The sequence below is a fragment of the Jaculus jaculus genome, chromosome X (genome assembly GCF_020740685.1).
Source record: "Jaculus jaculus isolate mJacJac1 chromosome X, mJacJac1.mat.Y.cur, whole genome shotgun sequence".
In the NCBI taxonomy this organism is placed as follows: domain Eukaryota; kingdom Metazoa; phylum Chordata; class Mammalia; order Rodentia; family Dipodidae; genus Jaculus; species Jaculus jaculus.
In genome coordinates this window covers 116,303,388-116,327,750 of record NC_059125.1, presented here as the reverse complement: position 1 = coordinate 116,327,750, position 24,363 = coordinate 116,303,388, and the positions used below count along the sequence as shown (strand labels likewise).

At 41.9% G+C, this 24,363-nt stretch overlaps 1 protein-coding gene across 3 annotated transcripts in view; it reads left to right on the top strand.

The window, feature by feature from the left end:
• Tmem255a (transmembrane protein 255A) overlaps positions 1-24,363 on the top strand; it is a 56,160-nt gene that overhangs the window by 18,855 nt on the left and 12,942 nt on the right. The window contains exons 4-8 of one of the 3 annotated variants that reach the window (XM_045139984.1): positions 2,082-2,171; positions 9,209-9,277; positions 10,913-10,984; positions 11,396-11,484; positions 18,444-18,603. In XM_045139984.1, the coding sequence (XP_044995919.1) occupies positions 2,082-2,171; positions 9,209-9,277; positions 10,913-10,984; positions 11,396-11,484; positions 18,444-18,603 (480 nt within the window). Of the gene's footprint in view, positions 1-2,081; positions 2,172-9,208; positions 9,278-10,912; positions 10,985-11,395; positions 11,485-18,440; positions 18,604-24,363 lie in introns of all 3 variants that reach the window. The other 2 variants (XM_004653921.2, XM_004653922.2) reach the window with 2 other exon arrangements.

The window sequence follows — 24,363 nt, the reverse complement described above, 5'->3', positions numbered from 1 at the left end:
CGAGTTCATAACCAGCTTTGCTGCGTGAGACTCTGTATCACAAAACCAAACCAAACCAGACAAAACAACAAAAAGAAAATGAAAATAAATTTACTTGAGGTACAGAAAAAACAAAGTCAATTTATAAAGCAACTGAAAGTATCTGTTACCCATAGTTCAAAGCAAAGTGTGCTGTAAAGTCAGAAGGAAGTATCAGCATATAGCAGAAGATGCAGCTTACAAAGTTCAGTGTCCTAATGTGATCCCCCTCAAAGGCAAACTGTTGTCTTTTCTGGGTTGAATTTTGAGAAGGCTTCCTCAAGGGCAAGGGGAGAAGGTATACACTGAACTGCATGCATATTACAGTTTTATAGACTTGTAAATCAAGAAGCCTGGTGAGTGGTCAGATGGTGGACTGATTAAACTCTCCCTCTACAAGTCTCTGTAGCATCCAAACTTTGATAGTGGGGTCTATTTAACAGTGAGTTTAATCAGATAATGTAAGAACTCTAGGGACCAAGAACTCTAACCATATGTTTTCCCCCAGCAATATGGGAATCACTCTCAGGGGAATTCTAATAGTTTTCTTCTTCCATTTCACCTGGACTCCTACCCCTGCCAGTTGTGTTTGCACTTTGGGTTTAAATTATTCAAAATAATGGGGCAGTTTTAATTGTAGAGCTGATCATAGCATAGGTAATAATGCCAATTTCATGACATCATTCATCCATTATTTACCAATTATCTGCAGTGCTGTGAAGTGAGATTTATGGAGAGAGGTTTCTGAACAACTCCCAAAGGAGATAAGTATTTCCTCTCAGCCTGTTGAAGTGGGAGAACCCTAGGGTGTCCTTGGCTTTGATTTCTTCCTTCACCCTGGGGAGTAGCTTGATGCCATGTTATTTCATCCTCTTTGCCCCCAAAACACTCAAGAAAGAAAAAAGCCTGTTCCATGTGGTTGTGACAATCAACAAAGGCAGATGCTGGACTTACATAATACTTTTCTTGCCCCTGGAGACACTTCGAAACCCCTACGCCACCAAACCTTGGGTTGCAGCATTATCTTGGTAATAGATGACACTTGTTCAGGAAAATTTATCTAAAACGATTAATGAACAAGGCAATCTGGTTCAAGCAACCTGTTTCTTATTTGACACATGCTTGTAATGTCAGCACTCAGAATGCCAAGGCAGGAGGATTGTGAGTATAAGGCTATTCTTGGCTACATAGCAAGTCCAAGGCCAGCTTTCACTACATGAGATTCTATCTCAATAAAAACATTTTGGCCAGGTGTGGTGGTGCATGCCTTTAGTCCCTTGGGAGGCAGAGGTAGGAGGATCACCATGAGTTCAAGGCCACCCTGAGACTACATAGTGAATTCCAGGTCAGCCTGAGCCAGAGTGAGACCCTACCTCAAAAAACCAGAAATTAAAAAGAACATATTTTGTTTCTATGTATGCCAGTTGATCAGTTTCAGACACTTCAGTCCTTGTTATATCTGATACTTCTTAGTAAGCCTAATATCCTCTTTTCAGTGATGCAGTGGCCACCTGTAAGGTTATGAAGGACCTAAGACTCGCTCTTGTCATCCCCAGTTCCAGCTATGTCATAGTGTAGCAGAGTTAAAGGATGCAAAGAACTCAGGACTAGGAGTTGGTGGGCACCAAGCTCTTCCAAAGACTAGGTGGAGACTCTGAACATACCACATTCCCCTCACTGTGCCTCCATTTTCACACAAATCAAATAGAAAGTTGGAATACATAATGTTCAAAGTTCAATTTTTTTTTGAATCTGAGGATGGAAGGGCTATGCAGTCAAATTCCTCCATGGACAGCATGCTGAATAGCAGCAAGCCTCTTCATTTAGTGCTCACTTCATGAATTTCTTAGCTTTCCCTGAAAATAAAAGAAGTGCTTCATTTGCTCTTTCTCTTCCACCCTGCTTCCCTCCCTGTCCACTCATCCTGCATGACTGAACAAAGCATCCCCATCGGTGGTAGACTAGAGTTCTGCTTTGCCTGGCAGTCTCTTGGGGAGCGCCTAGTCTCCAGAAGCAGCAAGGGTGGAAGGCTAACAGACACTTTTGTTTGCTCCCTCCTGCAGCTGGTGGCTTCTATCGTATTTATCAGTTTTGGTGTGATTGCAGCCTTTTGTTGTGCCATAGTCGATGGAGTCTTTGCTGCCAGACACATTGTAAGTATTATTAGTCCTGAACTGAAGTGCATGTGCTTTGTTGAATGTGTGATGGATGCTCAGCTCTGTGCTAAGTGCTTTGAGGGGTACATGTATACAAGGGAAGAGGTAAAGGGCTTGTATCTCTTATAGCTGACACAACACTTGCATCTTGAAAACTGGCTTACCAATGGCAATAGGGCCAGAACTAACCCTTTGATATGGAAGATTTGGAAAGGCCAAGTCCAGGCCTTGGGGACTTTGGGCTAAGGGAATAGCCTGAAACTAGTGGCAAAAGTACTCAACTTTGCTGTTCCTGTAACAGTGGTTGGAATGTAGTGATGGGTTTAGGGGTCTGCAGAACATTTAGAGCTAATGCCTTCACCCACATCCCAATCCTTAAGTCCAGGTGCCAAATACTTCCCAGTCTGCAGCAGTGAAGACTTGAATAAGACCTATTTATACCCAAGTCCTAAACCTGTGCTCCTTATCTGGAAAAGCCTGGGACTAAGGCCATTCCCATCTGGTCCTCTATTGAGGTCTTTACTCTTCTTTCTTTTTAAAAATATATTTTTATTTATTTATTTGCAAGCAGAGAGAAAGAGGGTGGGAGAAGGGGGAATGGGCATGCCAGGGCCTCTTGCAACTGCAAAATAACTCTAGACACATCACGACTTTCTGCATCTAGTTTTACGTGGCTACTGGGAATCAAACCTGGGTCATCAAGATTTGCATGCAAGTACCTTGAACCACCGAACAGTGTTTTATTGTTTTTTTTTTTTAAACATGCTGTGCTTCATACTATTTCATATTCTGGCCAACTTTTCCATCAAGCATAGTAAATGCAGTGGCTAGGACCTACATACTATTTGGGTCTCACAAAAACTATATGATAAATGTGTTTGCCTTTATATCAATAATAAAATCACAACACACACACACACACACACACACACACACGTGTGTGTTTGTATGATGAGTGCGTTCATGTATGCCACAACATGCATAAGGAGTAAGATGTAATCAGTTCTTCCACTTTGTTTTTGATTCAGGATCTCTCATTGTTCATAGCAATGTTCTGTGGGATAGTTAGTCCATAAGCTTCTGGGGAATTCTCCCATCTCTGCTTCCCATCTTTCTATAGCTGTGCTGAGATCACAGAAGCCTGCCACAACATCTGATTTTTATGTGGGGCCTGGGGATCAGAACTCAGTTACTCATGCTTGCACAGCAAGCTCTTTATCCACTGAGCCATCTCCCCAGCCATATGAAATATAATTTTTAAAATAGTTTTTAAAATTGTTTATTTATTTATTTGCAAGCAGGGAGAAACAGGAAGTGGGGGGAATGGGCATGACAGGGCTTCCAGCCATTGCAAATGAACTCCAGATGCACATGCCACTTTGTGCATCTGGCTCTACATGGGTGTTGGGAAATTGAACCTGGGTTGTTAGGCTTTGCAGGCAAGTGCCTTAACTGCTGAGTTATCTCTCCAGCCCCTAAAATAGGTTTTAATGGAAGGGGCTACAAAGGCAAAAAGATCCTTGAACCCAAGAAATAACAGAGTAGCCTTGATCTGGCCCACAGACCAAACTCAAGAGAAAGACAAAGCAACTTACTCAGTCCCTACAACAAACTTGGGAAGTAATTTTTTTCAACTGAACTAACTTGAAAATGAAAATACCTCATGAACTGTTGAAAATTATGTGTTTTTTGCTTTTTAAAATTGTTATTTTATTATCTATACTTTCCATAATTATAGACAATAAACCATGATAATTCCTCCTTCCCCACGACTTTCCCCTTCACAACTCCACTCTCCATCATATCCCCTCTCCCTCTCAATCAGTCTCTTATTTTAATGTCATCATCTTTTCCTCCTATTATGCTGGTCTTGTGTAGGTAGTGCCAGGCACTGCAAGATCATGGCTATCCAGATCATTTCGTGTCTGGAAGAGTGCATTGTAAGGAGTCCGGTCATTCCTTTGGCTCTTACATTCTTCCCACCGACTCCTCCACCATGGACCCTGAGCCTTGGAAGGTGTGATAGAGATGTTTCAGTGCTGAGCATTCCTCTGTCACTTCTTCTCAGCACTATGGTGCCTTTTGAGTCATCCCAGAGGTCACCACCACCAGAGGTCACCACCATCTGAAAAGAGTGTGTGTATAGCATATGCACATATGTGTACATATGTGCATGCTCTGTGTACTTGCATGTGGAGGCTAGAGGAGAACATCAGATGTCCTCCTCCATTGCTATTTCATATTGTTTCCTTGAGACAGAATCTCTCACTGTGGCTACATTGTTCCAGTCAAACTGGCTGACCAGTGAGCTCCAGTGATTCTCTTGTTTCCAACCCCATACAGGACTGTGGTTATAGGTGTGGATGGTCTGTTTATCATGTGGGTGCTGGGGATAGACCTTGGGCCCTTTCAGATCCTCTTGCTTGCACAGAAGGCACTCTTGCACACTTATTCATCGTTTCCACCAGAGAAATTGTTTCCTAACCAATCAAATTCGAACAAAATTAGATTATTAGAATCATCTGTGGGTCAAATGGCATATTACTCCGTTTTAGCTACTGGTTAATTGCTAAGGTAATTTGAAGTACTGTCAATGGTTTGACAGGATCAGAGATTGTATAATTTAAGAAACTATCATTTACATGTCAGCTTCTTGGACCCTCCTTCCAGAGAGAAGTCAGACACTCATTTGCCAAAAGTAAAGGAACTCATGTGGTTAATGCTGGCATCTCAACAATCTCTGAAATAGTATCTCAGGAAATAATTTCTGGTCAGGGAGAAAAATAAAAATGGAGAAAGAGAGGCACTTTTTCTGAGTTTCCTTTAAAGTCAGTTATATAAGTATGAACCCCTCTGTCAGACACATCCCTTACACTTTTTTTTCGGAGAAACATCATTTTTCCTTAATTTTTGATTCTTCAAAAGGCAAATGGGGCTAGGGAGATGGCTCAGTGGTTAAAGGCACTTACTTACAAAGCCTAATGACCTGGCCTGAGGTTCAGTTCCCTAGTGCCCACATAAAGCCAAGTGCACAATGTGGTGTAAGCATCCGGAGAACATTTGCAGTGGTAAGAGGCCCTGGTGTATCCATACTCATTAATCTCTCTCTCTCTCTCTCTCTCTCTCTCTCTCTCTCTCTCTCTCTCTCTCTCTCACACACACACACACACACACACACACACACACACACATACACACAAAAATAAAGAAAGAAAAATTAAAAAATAAAAGGAAAATGACACATCAGCAACACTTAAATGTTAAAATCCTATCTCTAACATAGCCATTTTTAAGATCTTTGTATATTACTCTCTGAAAATATACCTATTTTGGGGGGTTGGATACAGTCAATAATCATATGCATGCTATTTTGTATTCAATAGGAGCCATCTTAATAACCCTAATTTCTTGTTTTTGTGTACTACATTAACTTTTCAATGTGTCTTCACATCTATTATCTCATTCGAGACCTACAGCAATCCTGTGAGATATGTAGGGCATGCATTATTATCCCCATTTGACAAGCAGTATTCACTCTGCGACACAGTCTCCATGGCAACGGAGGCCTAATGGCTAAGAGGCCTGCAGTAGATTTTGATGGCGTCATGAGCTAAAATGGCTTCCTTCTTTTCCCTCCTTCTTGCATTCCTATTTTTTAAACTGGTTTACTGAAATATTTATATCCTGTATAACTTCCCATTTTTAGAGCAAAATTCAATGGATTTTAGTATATTCACCACTAGGTTCAGACATCAGTCAATATTGCAAGATTTTTATCATCTTATACAGAAACCCCAGGGCTGGGGAAAGGGCTCAGTGGGAAAGAGCACTTGCCACGCATCACAAGGGCCTGAGAGGGCCTGATTTGCCTTGGGTTTGATCCCCAGCACCCAAGTAAAAACCTGGCTGTGGCCACGTACCTCTGTTCTTCAGTGGGGATCAGAAACTGGAGAATCACTGGGATTCACTGTCAGCTAGTCTGACAAAAAAAAAAAAAAAAGAGAGTAACAGAGGACGAAACCCAACCCTCTCCTCTGTCCCCAGCATGCATGTTTAGTATACATGCATACACACACACACACACACACACACACACACACATCACACCACCTAACACATGCCAAAAACTAAACTCTATATCCTTTAGCTATTGTATCATATGTCCTCACCCACCCTAGCCCTAAACAACCACTAATACGCTTGCAATTTCTGTAGCTATCGATATTTTAGACATTTCATATGAATGAAATTCTATACTGCATGCATTTTATGATTAGCTAGTGTACTGTTTTCAAGGTTTACTCACATTATATAATGGATCAGTATCATTATCTTTGATAGTCTATTAATGTTCCATTGTGTAGATATATCACATTTGGTTTGTCCATTGATTAGCTGATGGGCATTTGAGTTGTTTCCATCTTTTTGCTGCTAGATATGCTACTGCTATAAACGTTGCGTACACATTCTGAATGGACCTCTGTTTTCATGTTCATTTCCTTTCTACCTAGGAGTATAATTGCTAAGTCATATGATAATTATATTTCCAAAGTAGCTATACTGTGTTAACGTTCTTACCAAAAATGCATGAAGATTCCTCACCAACTCTCATCTGATCTTGCTAGTGAGTGTGAGGCAGTATCTCATGGTTTTGCTTTGCATTTCCCTGATGTGTATAACATGTTTTATCATTGATTTCAGTAGAAGTTGATGTTTTCTAAAAAATTTAAGCTCCAAGGCTGAGGAGATGGCTCCACGGTTAAAGGTGACTGCTTGCAAAGCCTGATGGCTGGGGTTCATTTCCTCCAAACCCACATAAAGCAAGATACACAAAATGGTGCATGCATCTGGAGTTCATTTGCAGTGGCAAGAGGCCCTGGTACATCCATATTCCCTCTCTCTCTCTCTCTCTTTGCAAATGCATAGAAATGTTTTTTTTTAAAACAAGTCCTATTTACAGGACAATTTCCTGTAATCATCAGCTACTCCCCCTACCCTATTTTTACGATGTGTAGTTTGTGACTGGCAAAATAGCATTTATTCAGGATTTGGAACAAGGCGGGATAAACCTATAAGAAAATGTTTCTGTTAACAATGAACCTGTCCTAAGATGTCTAGAAGTTCTCTTTGGGGATTTGGGGAAGTGAACTTTAGTAATTTATGGGGGTGTCTGTTAGCCAACCTAAATGAACATCCGATTTAGATTCTAGCACAACCTGGGTGATCCAAGCCACCCTGTCCTGTTGTTGAAGCCTTTTATCATCATTGCTTCCTGTTTCTTTAGCTTGAGGGTAGCCGAACTTTCTTATGACCTACTTTCTCACACATCCCTTTCCTCTCATATTCCCTTCCTTCCCCAGAATTCCCACCTATCACCATTCATTAGCTGGAAAAGTCCCTTAACTTTCCTGTGCCATAGTCTCTTTCTCTGCCAAATGTATATGACAGCAATATACCCTTAGGGTTAGCAAGATGGAGAAATCAAATACGGGTCTAAATATGCCTTTAAAGGGGCTGGCACAGAGTACACATTCAACATACAGCACTGTCCTTCTCCATTCCTGCCTGCCAAAGTTGCCAGTCCTTCAGGCTAAAGAGCTTGCAAACTGTGGCTGAATGACTTATCAGCCTCTCAATTGCCTATCCTTGCTTCTCTTCTGGGGCCTCAATGAGAGTCGCAGTCAGAAGCAGCAAATAGGCAATCATCACACATGCCTGTCTTCATTTGGTGCAGGTGGTGGCTGAATGACTTATAAAACCAGGAGGTCAGGAGGGCTATGAACAGCAGCCTATCAAATACAATAGTACTGATTCTGCTATTGCACAAACATACAAAATAAACTGTGCCAGCTGTGAGCATGCGAATCCTTATTCCATTCCTGCGTGATTCCATCCAAACTGAACCGGAGGCTGTGTACTGTCAGAACATTGAACAGCCAGGCAGGTCATGTAGAAGGAGCTGATGGAAAGTTTTAGCTCCTAGATGAGGACACTGGCTGAATAGGAGGCAGATGGCCCTTCAGTGCCTAATACAGAAGATTTTAAATCACACGTATGGGAAAAGCTTCTGCCAGGATCAGAAAGAGAAATGGAGATAGAGAAAAAAAGCAAAAGTTAATCCCCTCACAAATGCCTAGGCATTTGGACCAAATCCCTAAGTTCAGTGTACATAAACTATTATCTTAGCCTAACATGACTTTATCCAGAGACCCTCTATCACTCAGGGGATGCTTAACATCAGTTCTGAAAATAACAGCACCCTCTAGCTACAAGGTTCTAGACTTCCCGGGCATGTACCTGCCTGTTCTTCCCAGGCCCTCCGCCCCCATGCCTGAGAACTCCCTCATCAAGAAGGTGGCCAAACCAGCAGGGTAAATCAACTGCCCTTGAGCCCCACATTTTTTTTTTTTTTGGCTTAGCAGTACTTTTGACATTTGTTCGCTTTATTTAATCTGCGTAGGTGAATGAAAATGGCTCATAGTTCAGTTCAGTTAAAAATCTTCAGGAGTCATAGTAGCTGCCTGTCCTCCAGGGACTGGCTTTGCCATATCTTCCTTTTGAGAAAGCTGAAGAAATTACAGCAGCGTGAGGGTGGCTAAGGCAGTCAGCCCTCATCCAGTCCCCAGGTGATAATGAGACCTCATAGTGGAAGCTGTGCTCTCTTCATTTGGAAGTGTAATATTGCAAAAGCGTGGAGTTTTGGATCTTATTCCCTAGGGCCTATTTGGAAAAGGATAAGGATTAGAAGCAAAAGAAAACCTGAGACAAAATTTCAAGGAACTCATTCGCAGTTTCCCAGTTTCTCATTAACTAAGTAGCTCAATGGAGATCCGTTATTAGAACATTCTTTTCTGATCCATACATGTGCAGGCTCCCTAGATGGGCCACTTTAAAAAATTAACCCAATCCATTGCCTGCTGGTGTGTATGTGTGTGTGCATGTGTGTGTTTTCAAAGCTTTCATTACCAAGCTGAGCTCTTGCTGTTTGATTTTCCAAAGCCCAAATCCAGTTGTTGTGGTATTTCCCTTTACAGGATTTGAAACCACTCTATGCTAACCGGTGCCACTATGTTCCCAAGACATCCCAGAAGGAAGCTGAGGAGGTGAGCCAGAATAAGGTTACATGTCTTTCCTCATGGAAAAGTCTCTGGTTTTGCCTGAAGCTACCTTTCTTTTATTCCTTTCCACAGGCCTAGGTGTTAGTGTATGCTGTACTCAGCACAGTGATAATAATAATAGTCATAGACTGGAACCTCATGAGGCCCAATCAGATTTATTTTGTTCTGTGGCCACAAGCTGCCCCTCTGACTCCAACCAGTGGCTTCTCAATGTGTGGCTTTGATCTCAAGAGGGACCGATGAGAATACAGCATGTTCCCCTCTCCATCGCTGTGGATGATGATTCAGTTGCCTAGACTTTCTGCTCAGCAGAAAGAAGGTGGAAGCCCAACCAAGACACTGGGCCTGGGCTAAGGAGGCAAAAACCTGTGTTGCAGGCATAAGCAAGGCCTAGAGGCCAAATGAGGGTAACTAATCAGCCTGTTTTACCTCATGGCTCTGGAGAGGCTAAAACTATCAACCTGGCTCCTTTCCTTACACCCCCAAGAAGCCAGCCTAATAATCTTTGAGTAGGCCCCTGAGAATATTTATTTCTTGTCCCACACATCCCTCATGCTCCATATTGTCTCAAATAGAACTAGAAGCAATGACAACTATAATGTTTCAGTATGCCTTACTGAACTTTTCTTTCAGTATACCTTAACCTTTTCCCAATCTTCATATGAAACTCTACCTATATTCCCAGGAGCCTTGATAATGTGGTACTCTATTAACTTCAAAGGGAAAGTCATTTCCCCTGAGAATAGTTAGAAAAATAATATAGCTGTGACCGGAAAGAGTAAAGGAAGGCAAATGGAAGCAAAATGGCTATTGCATCACACTTCAGGGGAAGCCATTTTACATAAAATATAGCATAAATGGCTTGCTCCCAAGGCATCATCTCCAGTGCTTGTATTATGGTTCTGTCATCTGCTTACCTGCTTTTTGCTGTTATCAACTACAAATTTATCATGTTCCTAATAATTCCTGGGTTAGAAGGAGGAATAGAAATGTGTGTGTACTAACAGCATATTAGAAAAGCAATGGACATTTGGATGAAGGACACAATATGGAGAAAACTGCCTTATTTACTATGAATATTTTCTGTAACAAAACCAAACAAATTTATGGGCTGGAGAGATGGCTTGGTGGTTAAGCACTTGCCTGTGAAGCCTAAGGACCCCGGTTCGAGGCTCGATTACCCAGGACCCACGTTAGCCAGATGCACAAGGGGATGCACGCATCTGGAGTTCGTTTGCAGTGGCTGGAGGCCCTGGCGCGCCCATTCTCTCTCTCTCTCTCTCTCTGTCACTCTCAACTAAATAAATAAAAATGTATTAAAAATATATTTAATTTACAAAACCAAACAAATTTAAAAGCACTTTGCTGTACACAAATAGGGATGGGAACATGGAGATTTTTTTTTTTTACAAGAAAGAGAAAGTATACAGAAACTGTTATTTATCTTTAGTTTTTAAGGTGTTTTGTAAACTCAAAATGTATAAACTGTCATAGCTATTTTCTAGATGTCGTTGTGATGCTACCTTTCTTGTGTTAACTTGGTGACTGTAAAATGTATTAATGACTTCCATAGGTGCACTTGTAACCCTGGTCCCCCTAACCCTATTTTTCCTGTGTAAGGTCATAAGTTCCTCAACCAAAAATTCTCCTTCCGCGAGGGTTATGAGGAACCTTACCCAGGCAGCTAGAGAGGTACTACTGTACTTCCGAGTGCATGTGATGGCTCCTCTGTCTTCCTTCCCACCTCATCCTCTTTAGTCCTATACCCTGATTTCCCCCATTCTTTGGATCCTCACTCCCTAGTGTCCATTTGTTCTTCCATCTGTCCTTCCATCTGCCCTTCCTCTCCTCTATCTGTACCCTTTAGGGATGGGCACTAAGGGCAGTAGCTGGGGCTGAACAAAATCCCAGCTACACAGGGACTTGCCTTACCCACAAGTACGGCTACCTCCATGCCCAGCCCCATCCCTCTCATGTGTGGGAATGTTCATTTCACAGCCATTCTTACTGTCTCCATCTGTCACTAACTCATGTTTTCAAAACTCAAAGGGTCAAACTTCCCATCTAGTACTAGCTAATCTCGTTCCTGTTTTGTATCTTCAGGTGAACTGCCCTCACCTTAGCCGTGGATTCTGCACACCTCGCATCCGGGGAAACACCTGCTTCTGCTGTGACCTCTACAACTGTGGCAAGTGAGTGTTGTGCCACAGACAAAACAGTAATGGTTTAGACTCAGTGGGCAGGAGGGGAACCAAGGGTGGTGTACAGTGTATGGTCAAGGAAACAGAAGGCAGTGAACTGTTATAGATTCCATCTAACAGGCATACATTAACTGCTTTTTCCATGCCAGACATCATGTTAAGTACTTTCATACTTGATCTCATTTGATTCTTATCTATGGAATTTGTAGAGCTATCCTCATTTTGTACCTGTGGAAAGCAAAGCACCCAGGAAACACACAAACTAGCTAAAGTTCACACAGAACTTGAAAATAGTAGACATAGTAACTAAATCTAACAATGGGTGGAGGAGATGGATGAGTGGTTAAAGGCAATTGCTTGCAAAGCCTGATGGCCCAGGTTCAATTACCAGCATCCATATAAAGCCAGACACAGAAAGTGGTGCAAACATCTGGCATTCATTTGTAGTGGCAAGAGACCCTGGTGAGCATGCATGTGCAATAAATAAATAATTTTTTTTTTAAATTGCTTGCATTTCTAGCCTGATGACTGGGGATTGAATCCCCAGAACCCACATCAAGCTCGACTGCTGTGGCACATGCTTTTGTAATCCCACTGCTCCTGTGATAATGGAAGGCAGAGCTAGGAGAATCCTGAAGCGCGCACACACACACACACACACACACACACACACACACACACACACACGGCCCCATCTGTGTTTGACTGCCTTCAACAAACTATTACTGAGCACCTTCTCAATTGAGATCTGGCTATAATTACACTACCTGAGTCCATCCTTCCAAAAATTGATCAAAGGAACATAAAATAGGTCCTGGAGAATTGGAATTACCTTGCTGTCTTTCCTCCTGCTTCCTCTTTCCCCTCCCTCTGTACTTTGTCCTTCCCTGTCTTTTTATCTCCTCCCTTTTCTATCCATTCTCTTGCCATCATCTTCTCAAGGTCTCCTCCTTGCTACTCTCCTCTCCACCTGCCTCCTCTCCCCTGCTATTTCATGGCTTCTGGGAGTGGGGACTGGGAGCCACTAGGAACTCAGCGGGTCCTGAAGTCTGGAGGACAAGGGAGACCCACAGAGAGGGCTGAAAAGTGATCCCTTGCTGATGTACCTTTGTCTCTGTAATGAATGTGTACCATAAAAACGACTGAGAACAAAAAGTCCTACTTTAAATTCCATTTACCTAAACCCTTAGGTGAAGATTTTCTCTCTCTACTATTGTTTGAAAGTGGAGGCTCAAACCATGTTTATCTTGCTGTCAATCTGAACTTCATAATAACTGACTTACTTTCGAAAAGCACCATGAACCTGTGTTGTCTTCAATAAAGGGATTTGATGAGAAGCTGTGTAAAACCATGGACTCCTAAAGGACAAGGAACATGACTCATCTTATCTGTATCCCATGACTCAAATAGGGCTAGACATGACTACAGGGCTGGCAAAAAATGGAATGATATTTGTTGGAAAGGAACAAAAAAGCCCCTTCCTTTTCATCAATTAAAGAAAATATTGGACTGGGCAACTGACATGGGTCATGGGCACACTATTTCTAAAGTTCTTCAAGCCTGGGAATGACTTCAGCCTACCTTGCTCCTTGAAGCCAGTCCTAGACATGTGTCAAAGTTTTTCCCCAGGTCTGTAGTGCCAAGATACCAAGGGTAAGCCAGCGAAAAGACTTGCTTAACCTTTCACCTGGTCATAACCCAGGCCAGAAGACTGAAGGAGGATCAGTCTCACAATGAAACTTGTTCTTTCCTTGACCCAAGACTTTTTTCCAACGAGAGTCCACAAAACTTAAACTCAAGGTCTAAATATAGCTAGCAACGAGCATTCTGAGACTTGGAGACTTTAATTTTGCAGAATGTGTATTTGTTTTCCTCACATGGAGCCTATTTTTAATCAATTGCCAGCTCCTCCAGTCCATTTCCTGGACAAGAGGCCAAGAAAAAAAAAAGTGGGAACAAAAACATCAGGCAGTCATTTATATAGTGGTATAGAAACAAAGTTTCTACTGTCCCCTCGAACCCACAGACTGTGTTGACGTCATGGGTGGTGAGGTTTTAATACCAAACATAGATTATTCTGTTTAGCCTTGTACAGGAAGGTGGCTTTCTCTAGGACACAGCTCTTCAGCTGCTGCCTTTCAGAGCATCTTTGACCTTCATCTTCTCACTTATCTTTGGAAAGGTCAAGTCATTGTCATTGTTTTTCAATGTATAACCCAAATGACATGAAAGCAAATGGAGTGATTTGTAAACTGCTTCAGCTGGTAACAAAATGAATGAAGAGACCTACCTTCCATTCATTACTCCCTTTGACAAAGCTTTCATGGAGCTCCTACTGTGTGTCAAGGGCTGTTCTAAAAGAATAGTTATCAACAAGGCATCATGTTGTCCTTTAGAAACTCAATTTACCACAAAGGATTATGGAAGGGCACATAAAGAATGCATAAACAGCCTTGGAAAATGGCTCAGTGGGTAGAAGTGCTGGTCAGGCAAGGAGGAGAGCCTTAGAAGGCCTTATTTGTCCTGAATTCAATTCCTCAACACTCAAATAAAAAGCTGGACTTGGACGCACATGCCTGCAGCCCAAGTTCTGTGGGGAACAGAGTCCAAGGATTACTGGGGTTCACTGGTCAGCTAGTCTGACTAAAAATGGCAGCTCCATGTTTAGTGAGAGACTTCATCTCAAGGAGATGTGAATGAGCAATAGGGGAGAACATCTGCCATTCTCTTGTGACCTCCATATGCATGTGCATGGGGTGGGTGCATTTGCAAACATATGTACATGCATCACACATGTGCCACACAGCAATACTACACACATGTCCAAAAGGAACATACGGAATTGAAGAGAGAGCTTTTCCAATGCCTACCAACCAAGACTTGCCCCTGCTGAAGAGAAAAAAAGTTATTTTCTTGCCTTACCCCAAATCTGCTGCCACCTTATTTGTTAAGTGGCAACTGAAACACAAGGTATCTATTTCCCTGGGCTCATTCAGAAGTAGAGAGCAAGGGCGTGACAAGCCCTTATTGGGTAGTCAGACTCATAAACAAAACAATGATCCAATCTTACACTCAAGTACTTATTCACTGGTATTGATCTATCGTCTTTAACATTTCTCCCACCATTGTAGGCACTAAGAGGAACACAAAGAAATGTAAGAGATGACATTTTTACATTTATAGTTTTGACAAGAGACATCATGGTGACCTTGGGCTTGGTTGTAGCACAGTATTCAGCACTAAATAGGCTTTCAACACAGATTAGATAAATGAGTAACTGAATGATTGAAATATACAGTGTGGCAGACTGAAAGGAATAGATTGGCTGAGGCTGTGGGTGTGATCTGAGAATCTGAGGTGGTTATTTTTTGGTTCTTCAAGGTAGGGTCTCACTCTGCCCCAGGCTGATCTGGAATTCACTGTGTAGTCTCAGGGCGGCTTTGAACTCATGACGATCCTCCTACCTCTGCCCCCCAAGTGCTGGGATTAAAGGCATGTGCCACCACGCCCGGCTTGGGGTGTTTTTGAGAGTAATGGAGCCTTTCTTGGTATTTGGTTAGGCTTCTAACTCAGGAGTTAAGACACTGGATGCTCATGGTCACAGAAAACTTCCACTGACTCAGTGGTCTCCATGTTCTTGTCTTGTGAATTTGAAAAATGAAACCCATGGACCATAGAAGGTGAGTTCTAGAAAGATTTTAGTATGGAGGTTAAAAGAAGAAGGCACAGCTCCTGTATAGCAGGACGGGTCCCCAGAAAAGGGATGCCATTAAGCAAGATTTATTTTAGGAAAGAAAGTAAAGCAGAAAGTCTCCAAGAGGGTAATCCACAAAGCAACTGGAATCAGGGTTTTTTATAGGGATAAGGCTTTGCTGCATGGGCACATGAGCTGGTCAATCCAGTTCTCATGCCAGGTGTCTAGATGCCTTTGAATCTTAGTCACACCTTTCCATTTGATTTCTAAGAAAGGGGAAGCCCATTTGTGAGGATGAGATAAAGAAAATCCAAGATTCCCCTACCTTACCATCTCACGGGCATTCTTTACTTTTAGCTAAGAAAGAAACTGTTCCCCTAAACTGCCTTACCAATTTCTATACTCTGTTTTTCTTCAGATACCCAGGAGAAAAGGTAATGAATGGGCACTGTGGTCCTTGAAGAAGGCACTATTGGCTCTTTGAGCTAAGGGAAGAGATTGAAACAGGCAGATATCAGAAGGCAGTTATCCATGGAGGGGGAGAAATCAGTAAATGTTTGGAGTACCCAGTTTAGGCAGTCTGGAACTTCTAAGGATTCTAATCTAGTTGGAAGGTGGGCTCCATTTTGAGCCTGGATTGTGACAGACAGGAATTTGGGCAAGTTTTCTTGAAAGTAGTGGAGAGAAAAGGGAAAACTTTGAATAAATTAATGGCATAATTTAGAAAGCATTTTGGGGAAGAGTAATCAAGCAGAGGTAGGGTTTGGCAAGAGTGTATTGCAGTCTTGGAGGCCCTAGCCTGGGGGTGGGGGAGAGAAGGGAGGCAACAGATAAAATTTCAGAGGAAGTTTGCCCAGAGACTAGACCAAATGTAATCACGAATCTCAAACAGAAACAAGCCACATCGATTTGCTCAAACTTGTACTATATGTAAGCATTAACTTTCTTTTGCTTTGTGGGTCAGTTTAAAAACTGAAACAGCTGCTGAACCCACTTAACCCACCTGCTGGCACCCAAATCTTGCACTTCCCAGACTCTGCTTATATTGGGGTGGGGAGAAACCTTATGAATCTTTCAAGAACTATCTGAGCCTTATATTTGATTTAAACCCTGAGTCTCATGAGCCTCCTTCCTTCCTACAGAAGGGAATGTTTTAATTCAGAGGAAAGAGCTACACAATAGCTTGAACAAAATGAATAAGCGGGTGCCCTCTATTCAAGTATGCAGGGATGACATTAATGATGTACACAAATGGTGAGTTCGTTTTGCATAGGAATGGTGGCTACTGAAGAAGTAGAGAGGGTAATATGTTAGTCTTCTTGGGCTACCATGACAAAATGTCATAGACCAGGTGGTTAAAGCAATAGATACTCATTTTCTTGTAACTACAGAGTCTGGAAAGTCCAAGATTGGGGTGCCAGCAGGATCAGATTCTGGTGAGAGCTTTCTATACTTCTTCTTTTTATAAGGTGACCAGTTTCATTAGATGAAGACCCTCAACCTGAAGACCAAATTAACTTTATCTCCTAAAAGCCCTGTCTACAAGTAGTCACATTAGTCATTTCTTGCTTGGAATGACAGGAGGAATGGATCTAGTTTCCTTTCCCCTGCTGGCTGCAAAATCTGTGGGTACTCACATCCTTATAAAAAGTGGATAATATTCATACCTAACATATACATGACTTCTTGCATACTTAAAATCTCTTTTAGAATACTTACAATAGCTAATCCAATGTTAGTGTTATGTAAATTTTTATTATTATTTAGGTAATAGTGAGAGGATAGGGCCTATATATGTTCAGCCCAGATACATTTTTTTTAAATCTTTATTTATTTATTTACTTTTTTGGTTGTTTGAAGCAGGCTTTTATTCTAGCCCAGGCTGACCTGGAACTCACTCTATAGCCAGGCTGGCCTCAAACACATGGCGATCCTCCTACCTCAGTCTCCTGAGGGCTGGTATTAAAATTGTGCACCACTCCATCTGGCTAGACACAATTAAAAATATTTTTAATCAGTGGCTAATTGAATCTGCATGCAGAACCTTGGATATGAGGGTCAACTGTATATGTACAGTCAAATTAGGGGTCATGCCTTCTATATATGAATTTTGGGGGAAATTAATCAGTCCATAATGTGACTGAGAGTAACCGGGCTGGGTTAGGGCATCTTTGGACAGGGTAGTAGGGAATGCTTCTCCAAGGACATGATATTTTGGGTTTTGTGCAACAACTTGGGTTTAATTCTGTATGGTGATATTGCTTTTTGTTTGGAGTGGGGGATTTTGTTTTGAGAGGAGAGACATTAAAATTTCTTTTTGAGGTAGGGTCTTGCTCTAGTCCAGGCCGACCTGGAATTCACTGTGTAACTTCAGGCTGGCCTCAAACTCAGCAATCCTCTTACCTCTTCCTCCTACCTCTGCCTCCCAAGTGTTAGGATTAGAGGTGTGTGCTGGCAGAGAGAGAATGGGTATGCCAAGGTTTCTAACCACCGAAAACGAACTCCAGATGCATGTGCCACCCTGTGCATATGGCTTTATGTGGGTACTGAGGAATTGAACTTGGGTCATGAAGCTTGGCAGGTAATCGCCTTAACTGTTGAGCCATCTCTCCAGCCCAAGACATTAAGATTTTTGAAGCCCAGATTCAGATCCCTGTTTTAACTGTTAGAACTTGAGCAAGTTCCTTAACCTCTCTATTCTTTACTTTCTTTATCTGGAAAATAAAAGTGACAACAGCATCTGCCTTGAGAATACTGTAAGCATTTTCAGTGCCAGTAGACCTTGCTATCATAATGGACATGCTCTGTTCAGTCCAGTAACTACTAGCTACATGTATGTATAAAACACTTGAAATGTGGTGAGATTAAATAACTGAATTACAAATTTGACTTTATTTTACTTAAATAGCCAAATGTGGCTAGTAGTGACCATATCGGATGACACAGATTTAATGAATTCACTTGTGCAAAATGCCTAATAAGTATTGTGCCTGGCATGTGTCGATAAATGTTATCTAGAATTAGTGTTAGTGACTGATGGCACAAGAGTTTTTTTTGATAAACAGCAATCAAACTTTGTTATTGTGCCTGGCTCCCCAAGTGCCCTGCTATGATGCCCATTACAATAGCACCCCACCTTCCCACTCATTTCTTTTGCTGAGCTACATACTAGCCAAATCCAGGTGGTAGGGCAACAAAGTGGGTGATCATCTGATTCTGGGGGACTGACTTCAGCGTGTTTCTCCCTGTGCAGCAGGGTGGAGATCACTGGTGGATACTACGAATACATAGATGTCAGCAGCTGCCAGGACATCATCCACCTGTACCACCTACTCTGGTCTGCTACCATCCTCAACATTGTTGGCCTGTTCCTGGGCATCATCACTGCTGCTGTCCTCGGAGGCTTTAAGGATATGGTAAGTAAGGAAGTGACTTTCCATTTCCATTTCACAGTGGGATAGGAGACAAAGCTAGGCAATTAGGGGCAATATAGACCTATAATATTTTTGAGGCAGGGTCTTATTGTTAGAAAAAGTGGGAAAGATGAGATGGCGAGCTGGCTTACCAGTTAAGGCATTTGCCTGCAAAGGTTAAGGACTCAGGTTCAATTTCCCAGTACCCACACACACCAGATGCACTAGGTGGCACATGGTGTCTAGAGTTTTTTTTGCAGTGGCTGGAGACCCTGATGTGCCCATTCTCCTCTCTCTCTCTTACTCTGCCTCTTTCTATTTCTCTTTCAAATAAATAGAATAGAATAAAATAAATGAAATCTTAGAGAAAAAGTGGGAAAGAAATGAGAGAGAAGACTTGGCTCAACAGCAGAGATAGGCTTTATTGGAGAACACCTGGGAAGGGCTCTGAGCAAGCATGTCAGAAGCCACTTCTCTTACAGACTAGGGAATATTTATGGGATGGTGGGGTCTTTGGGATTCTTGGATTGCAGGACAGTCTCCCTTGCCTCAGGGCTTGGACCACTAAAGGAAAGTAATAATTGGACTGGTGGCTTGGGCCATCCCAGGAAAGTGATAAGGAGAAGTGGTGGTTAAACAGAGAGTTACAATGAAATGGCAGTCAGAGTTCAAAAATGGAGACATTCTGGTTTTAACACTTACACTAGCAAAGGCTGAGCTGGATTCAATTTGCAGCCCAGTTTAGCTTGAAACACAATAATCCTACTGCCTCAGGCTCCCCAGTGCTAGGTTTACAAGCGTGAGGCATCATGCCTGATTTGGAGATCCATAATTTGAAGGGTGGAATCACCAAATAGCTGATGTAACTGCCTTCAACTACCTCTAATTGACAGAATCAGAAATGTGATCAAACTGTAAATATATTTTGTTACCATTAATTTCCTATGTTCTTGAGGTACATTTTGGGAATGGGATGGAAGAGAAGGGTTTTATAGCACCCTTTATTCATTCTGCTTATTTATTTATTTATTTACTTACATACTTACTTTTATTTATTGGACAGAGAAAGAATTGGCACACCAGGGCCTCTAGCCCCTGCAATCAAACTCCATGCACCATCTTTGTGTGCATGTGTCACCTTGTGTGCTTGGCTTATGTGGGTTCTGGGGAGCTAAACTAGGTCTTTAGGCTTTGCAGGCAAGTGCCTTTACCACTAAGCCATCTCTCCAGACCTATTTTTTTTTAATTTTTATTTTTGAGGGAGAGACAGAGAGAGAGAGAGAGAGAGAGAGAGAGAAAGAGGCAGAGAGAGAAAGAGTGGGTGTGCCAGGGCCCTTCAGCTGCTGTGAATGAACTCCAGACATGTGCGCCCCCTTGTGTGCATGCACAACATTGAATGCTTGCTTCATTTTGGTGTCTGGCTACGTGGGACCTGGAGAGTCCAACAAGAATTCTTAGGTTTTGTAAGGCAAGCGCTTTAACTGCTAAGACATCTCTCCACCCCCTTTATTTTATTTATTTATTTATTTATTTATTTATTTATTTATTTATTTATTTATTTATTATTGTTATTGTTATTTTTACATTCTGCTTGTGTAAACAGTCCACCATACTTCTCCACAATACTTTCAGTAAAACCCTGCTTGGTTAGTTTTCTCCTTAAGAGTCTTTGGGAAATAAGGAAACAGATTAAAAAAAAAAACTGTAACATTAATGCTAATCTCTAGAGCCAGGTGTGGTGCATGTCTTTAATTCCAGGATTTGGGAGGCAGAGGTAGCAGGATTGCTGTGAGTTCAAGGCCAGCCTGAGACTACATTGTGAATTCCAGGTCAGTCTGAGCTAGACTGAGACCTTACCTCAAAAAACAAAAACAAAACAAAACAACACACAGAAAAACAAAAGCAAAACAAACAAACAAAAAAACCAGAGAGAAGATTAATGCTAATCTCCCATTCTTTAGGAATTCCACCCTGGAGTTTCACCAGTAAAAGCATCTAGGCTCTTACTGCATTTGAAGAGCGAGCCCTAGGCTAAACTTCTTTCCAGGTCTTGCCTTCCAACCTCAACCTCAGCTTCAGCCTACCCATATTCCTGTTCCTTTCAATGTTTTTTTTTTTCCGTGTGTGTGTGTGTGCGCATGCACAGGCACGCACACAAATACGCAAACTCTCAGTATGAATGCTCTTTCAGCAACAGTAGGTACCCTCCTTTGCTTTGTGTTCAAAAATTCTTAAGAATTTATTTGCTGTTTTGATAAACTTTAATCTCTAAATACAGAGTGGATAGTTTCAAGTTCTGGTTAATAACCTGGCTTCATATTAAAATTACCTGATGTAGGCTTGAGAGATGGCTTAGAAGTTCAGGCGCTTACCAGAGGAGCCTAAGGACCCAGATTCAACTTTCCAGTTCCCTTGTAAGCCAGATGCACAAGGTGGCACATGTGTCTGGAGTTCATGTACAGTGGCTAGGGGCCCTGGCGTGCCCATTCTCTCTCTCTCTCTGTGTCTTCCTCTTTCTCTCTGCCTCTTTCTTTCTCTCTCTCAAATAAATACAAAAATATTTTCAAAAAAGTATTACCCGATGTACTTTACAACAAAACAAAACGAAAAGGAGCTGGAGAGATGGATCAGTGGATAAGAGAGCTTCCCACACAAGCATGAGAGCCTAAGGGAGCTCAAGATATCCAGAGTTCAAGTCCCCAGCACCCCATGTAAACAGCTGGACATGGCAGTGCACATCTGTAATCTCAGTACTGTGGGGTGAATCATTTGGGCTCATGAAAGTGGGGAGCTCTAGAATCAGTGAGAGAAAACATGGGGAAGTGTGATGGAGGAAGACATCTGGCATTCTCTTTTGGCCCCCTCACACACACAAGTGCTGCATCTATACACATACATGCATAAACCACACCACTCATACTACACACATGCACATACAAAAAATAAATTCACATGTGTGGGCCCCTTCTCCAGACTACTGATTTCAATGGCCGAAATGGAAGCCAGAACATCACCATTTTGTTCAAAGCTTCCCAAGTGATTCTGATCTGCAGCCAGTGTTGAGGATCACTACTTTATAGGAATGTCCCACATATCCTTAGGGATTTTTTTTTTTTTGTGGCTGAAAAGGACTTTCTTTTGATGTAAGAACTGAGAAGGGAAGCTTTTAGGCTGTTGATTGGGTTGTTTCTTTCCTATTTTGGGGTCCCCAAAGAACAGGATCCTGAACCGCCATTTATAATTTGACCCTAGACTGGCAAAAGATGAAATGATGGAAAAATGAAAGGTGCTTAGAATAAAAGGAAAAAATGGAGTTTTGATCAACAAGTCCCCATTAGTATTGGACTGACTGGGAGTATTAGGTGTTTCTGTTATGTCAAGAGAAATCCCCTTCCTTCCATCCTTAGTCTGTCATTCTAATTCTCTCACTCATGCACACATTTATTATTCCAAGCCTCTCTTCACTTCAGAACAGCCTCAGAACTTGGGATGGGGGAAGTGTTAACATAGCGATGGCCCTAGGAAGGAAAAGGATTTCCTGTAAATTGAGACTCAAGAGAGAGCTGTGGAAAAGTAGTTTCAGGGCTGAGACTTCTTCCGACAAAAGAATTGTCTTTGTTTTTGGAGACTTTTCCCAGCAGGAAGGTGAAAAGGCTAGAATAGGAACTCTCAGGTTGGTAGTTGAGGAGGTCTGACCTCATCCCTGAGTGGAGTTCCCTGACTGGTTTTTAGAATTTTCGCCTGTTATGAATATTCATATAAAAGCATTTGTTGGAATACAACTTACAGTTCTTTCTTGGTGTAAATTTAGAAGTGGAATTCCTGGATTATATGATAATATATGTTTAACTTTTAGAATAGCTAGCCCATTTTCCTTAGTTTATATTCCCATGAAAAGCATACGAGGATTCCTATTTCTCCACATCCTGGATGATACCTTTTAAAAAGTTATAGCTTACAGGCATGGTGTCTCATGTCTTTAATCCCTCATTCAGGAGGTTGAGGTAAGAGGGTTATTGTGGGTTCAAGGCCAGCCTGTGCTGTAGAGTAAGTTTGAGGTCAGAATGTGTTACTAAGTGAGTTCCAGGTCAGCCTGGGCTTGAGTGAGATTCTGCCTCAAAAAAAAGGGGGGGGGGCTGGAGAGATGGCTTAGCAGTTAAGTGCTTGCCTGTGAAGCCTAAGGACCCCGATTCAAGGCTCGGTTCCCCAGGTCCCACGTTAGCCAGATGCACAAGGGGGCACACGTGTCTGGAGTTCGTTTGCAGAGGCTGGAAGCCCTGGCGCGCCCATTCTCTCTCTCTCCCTCTATCTGTCTTTCTCTCTGTGTCTGTCACTCTCAAATAAATAAATTTAAAAAAAAATTAAAAAAAAAGAAGAATCAAATGTTGCCATTTGAATTTCTTTTAAAAAAAAGTGGGATGGAGAGATGGCTTAGTGGTTAAACGCTTGCCTGTGAAGCCTAAAGACCCCGGTTTGAGGCTCGATTCCCCAGGACCCACGTTAGCCAGATGCTCAAAGGGACGCATGCATCTGGAGTTCGTTTGCAGTAGCTGGAGGCCCTGGTGCACCCATTCTCTCTCTTTCTCCATCTGCCTCTTTCTCTCTCTGTCTGTCGCTCTCGCTCTCAAAAATAAATAAATTAAAAGAAAAAAAATTTAAAATGTTATAGCCAATTCTATCAGATACTGAGTAGGATCTTGTGGTTACTTTACTTGCCTTTTTCTAGTGGCCAATGTGTCATGCCTATTTCATGCAAATATGTGTAATGTGAATATGCCTCTTATGGAGAAATGCCTATTTATATTTTGGCCATTTATTTATTTATTCACTTATTTTTATTTACCACAGTGCTTTGTTTTGAGATAGAGTCTTACCTGGTAGTCTAGGCTAGCCTTGAGCTCACAATCCTCCTGCCTCAGCTTCCCAACTGTTGGGATTACAGGATTTGGTCCCACATCTGTTTCTGTCTGTCTGTCTGTCTGTCTGTCTGTCTTTCTTTCTTTCTTTCTTTCTTTCTTTTTTTTTTTGAGGCAGGGTATCACTCTTGCTCAGGCTGACCTGAAAGTCACTATGGAGTCTCAGGGTGTCCTTGAACTCACGGTGATCCTCCTACCTCTGCCTCCCGAGTGCTGGGATTAAAGGCGTGCATCACCACACCCAGCTTGTTTCTGTCTTTCTTTTAGCTGTTTGGCTTTTTATTGTTGTATTATAAGCATTCTTTTATAGTGTAGATACTAGACCCTTAGCACTTGTGCAAGAGACTGTTCTTTTCCCATGTCAGATTTTAGACCCCTTGTCTAAAAAGTCAGCTAACTTCAGATGTATAGGTTCATCTCTGAATTTTCATTTGGCTTATTTTCAATGTGTAGAGGAAAAAAGTTATTTGTTGATGATATGTCCCTGCAGGTGTAATAATGGCCCCTTACCCTTTCCAAAGACCATTTACACATTTCCTTTTTGAACTTTATTATCTCCCTTCAATACTTGCCTCAGGTAGGTATTACTATTATGATTTAGCAGGAAGGAGAAGAGATCACGTGGGGTCAAGTGTTTTGCCCAGAATTAAATAGCAGAACTTGGACTGAAGCCCAGATCCGAACTGTCAGAAGGCAGAGCTCTTGCTCTTTCTATTTATCCCTGCTGTCCCCAACTAACATTTGGTTAGTCCTTTCTGGTTCTTCAAGTGTTGTGATAAACATTATCTTCTTGTGTATTTTTTTAATTAAAAATTAAAAGTGAGCTATTTTCAACTATTGGGAGCTT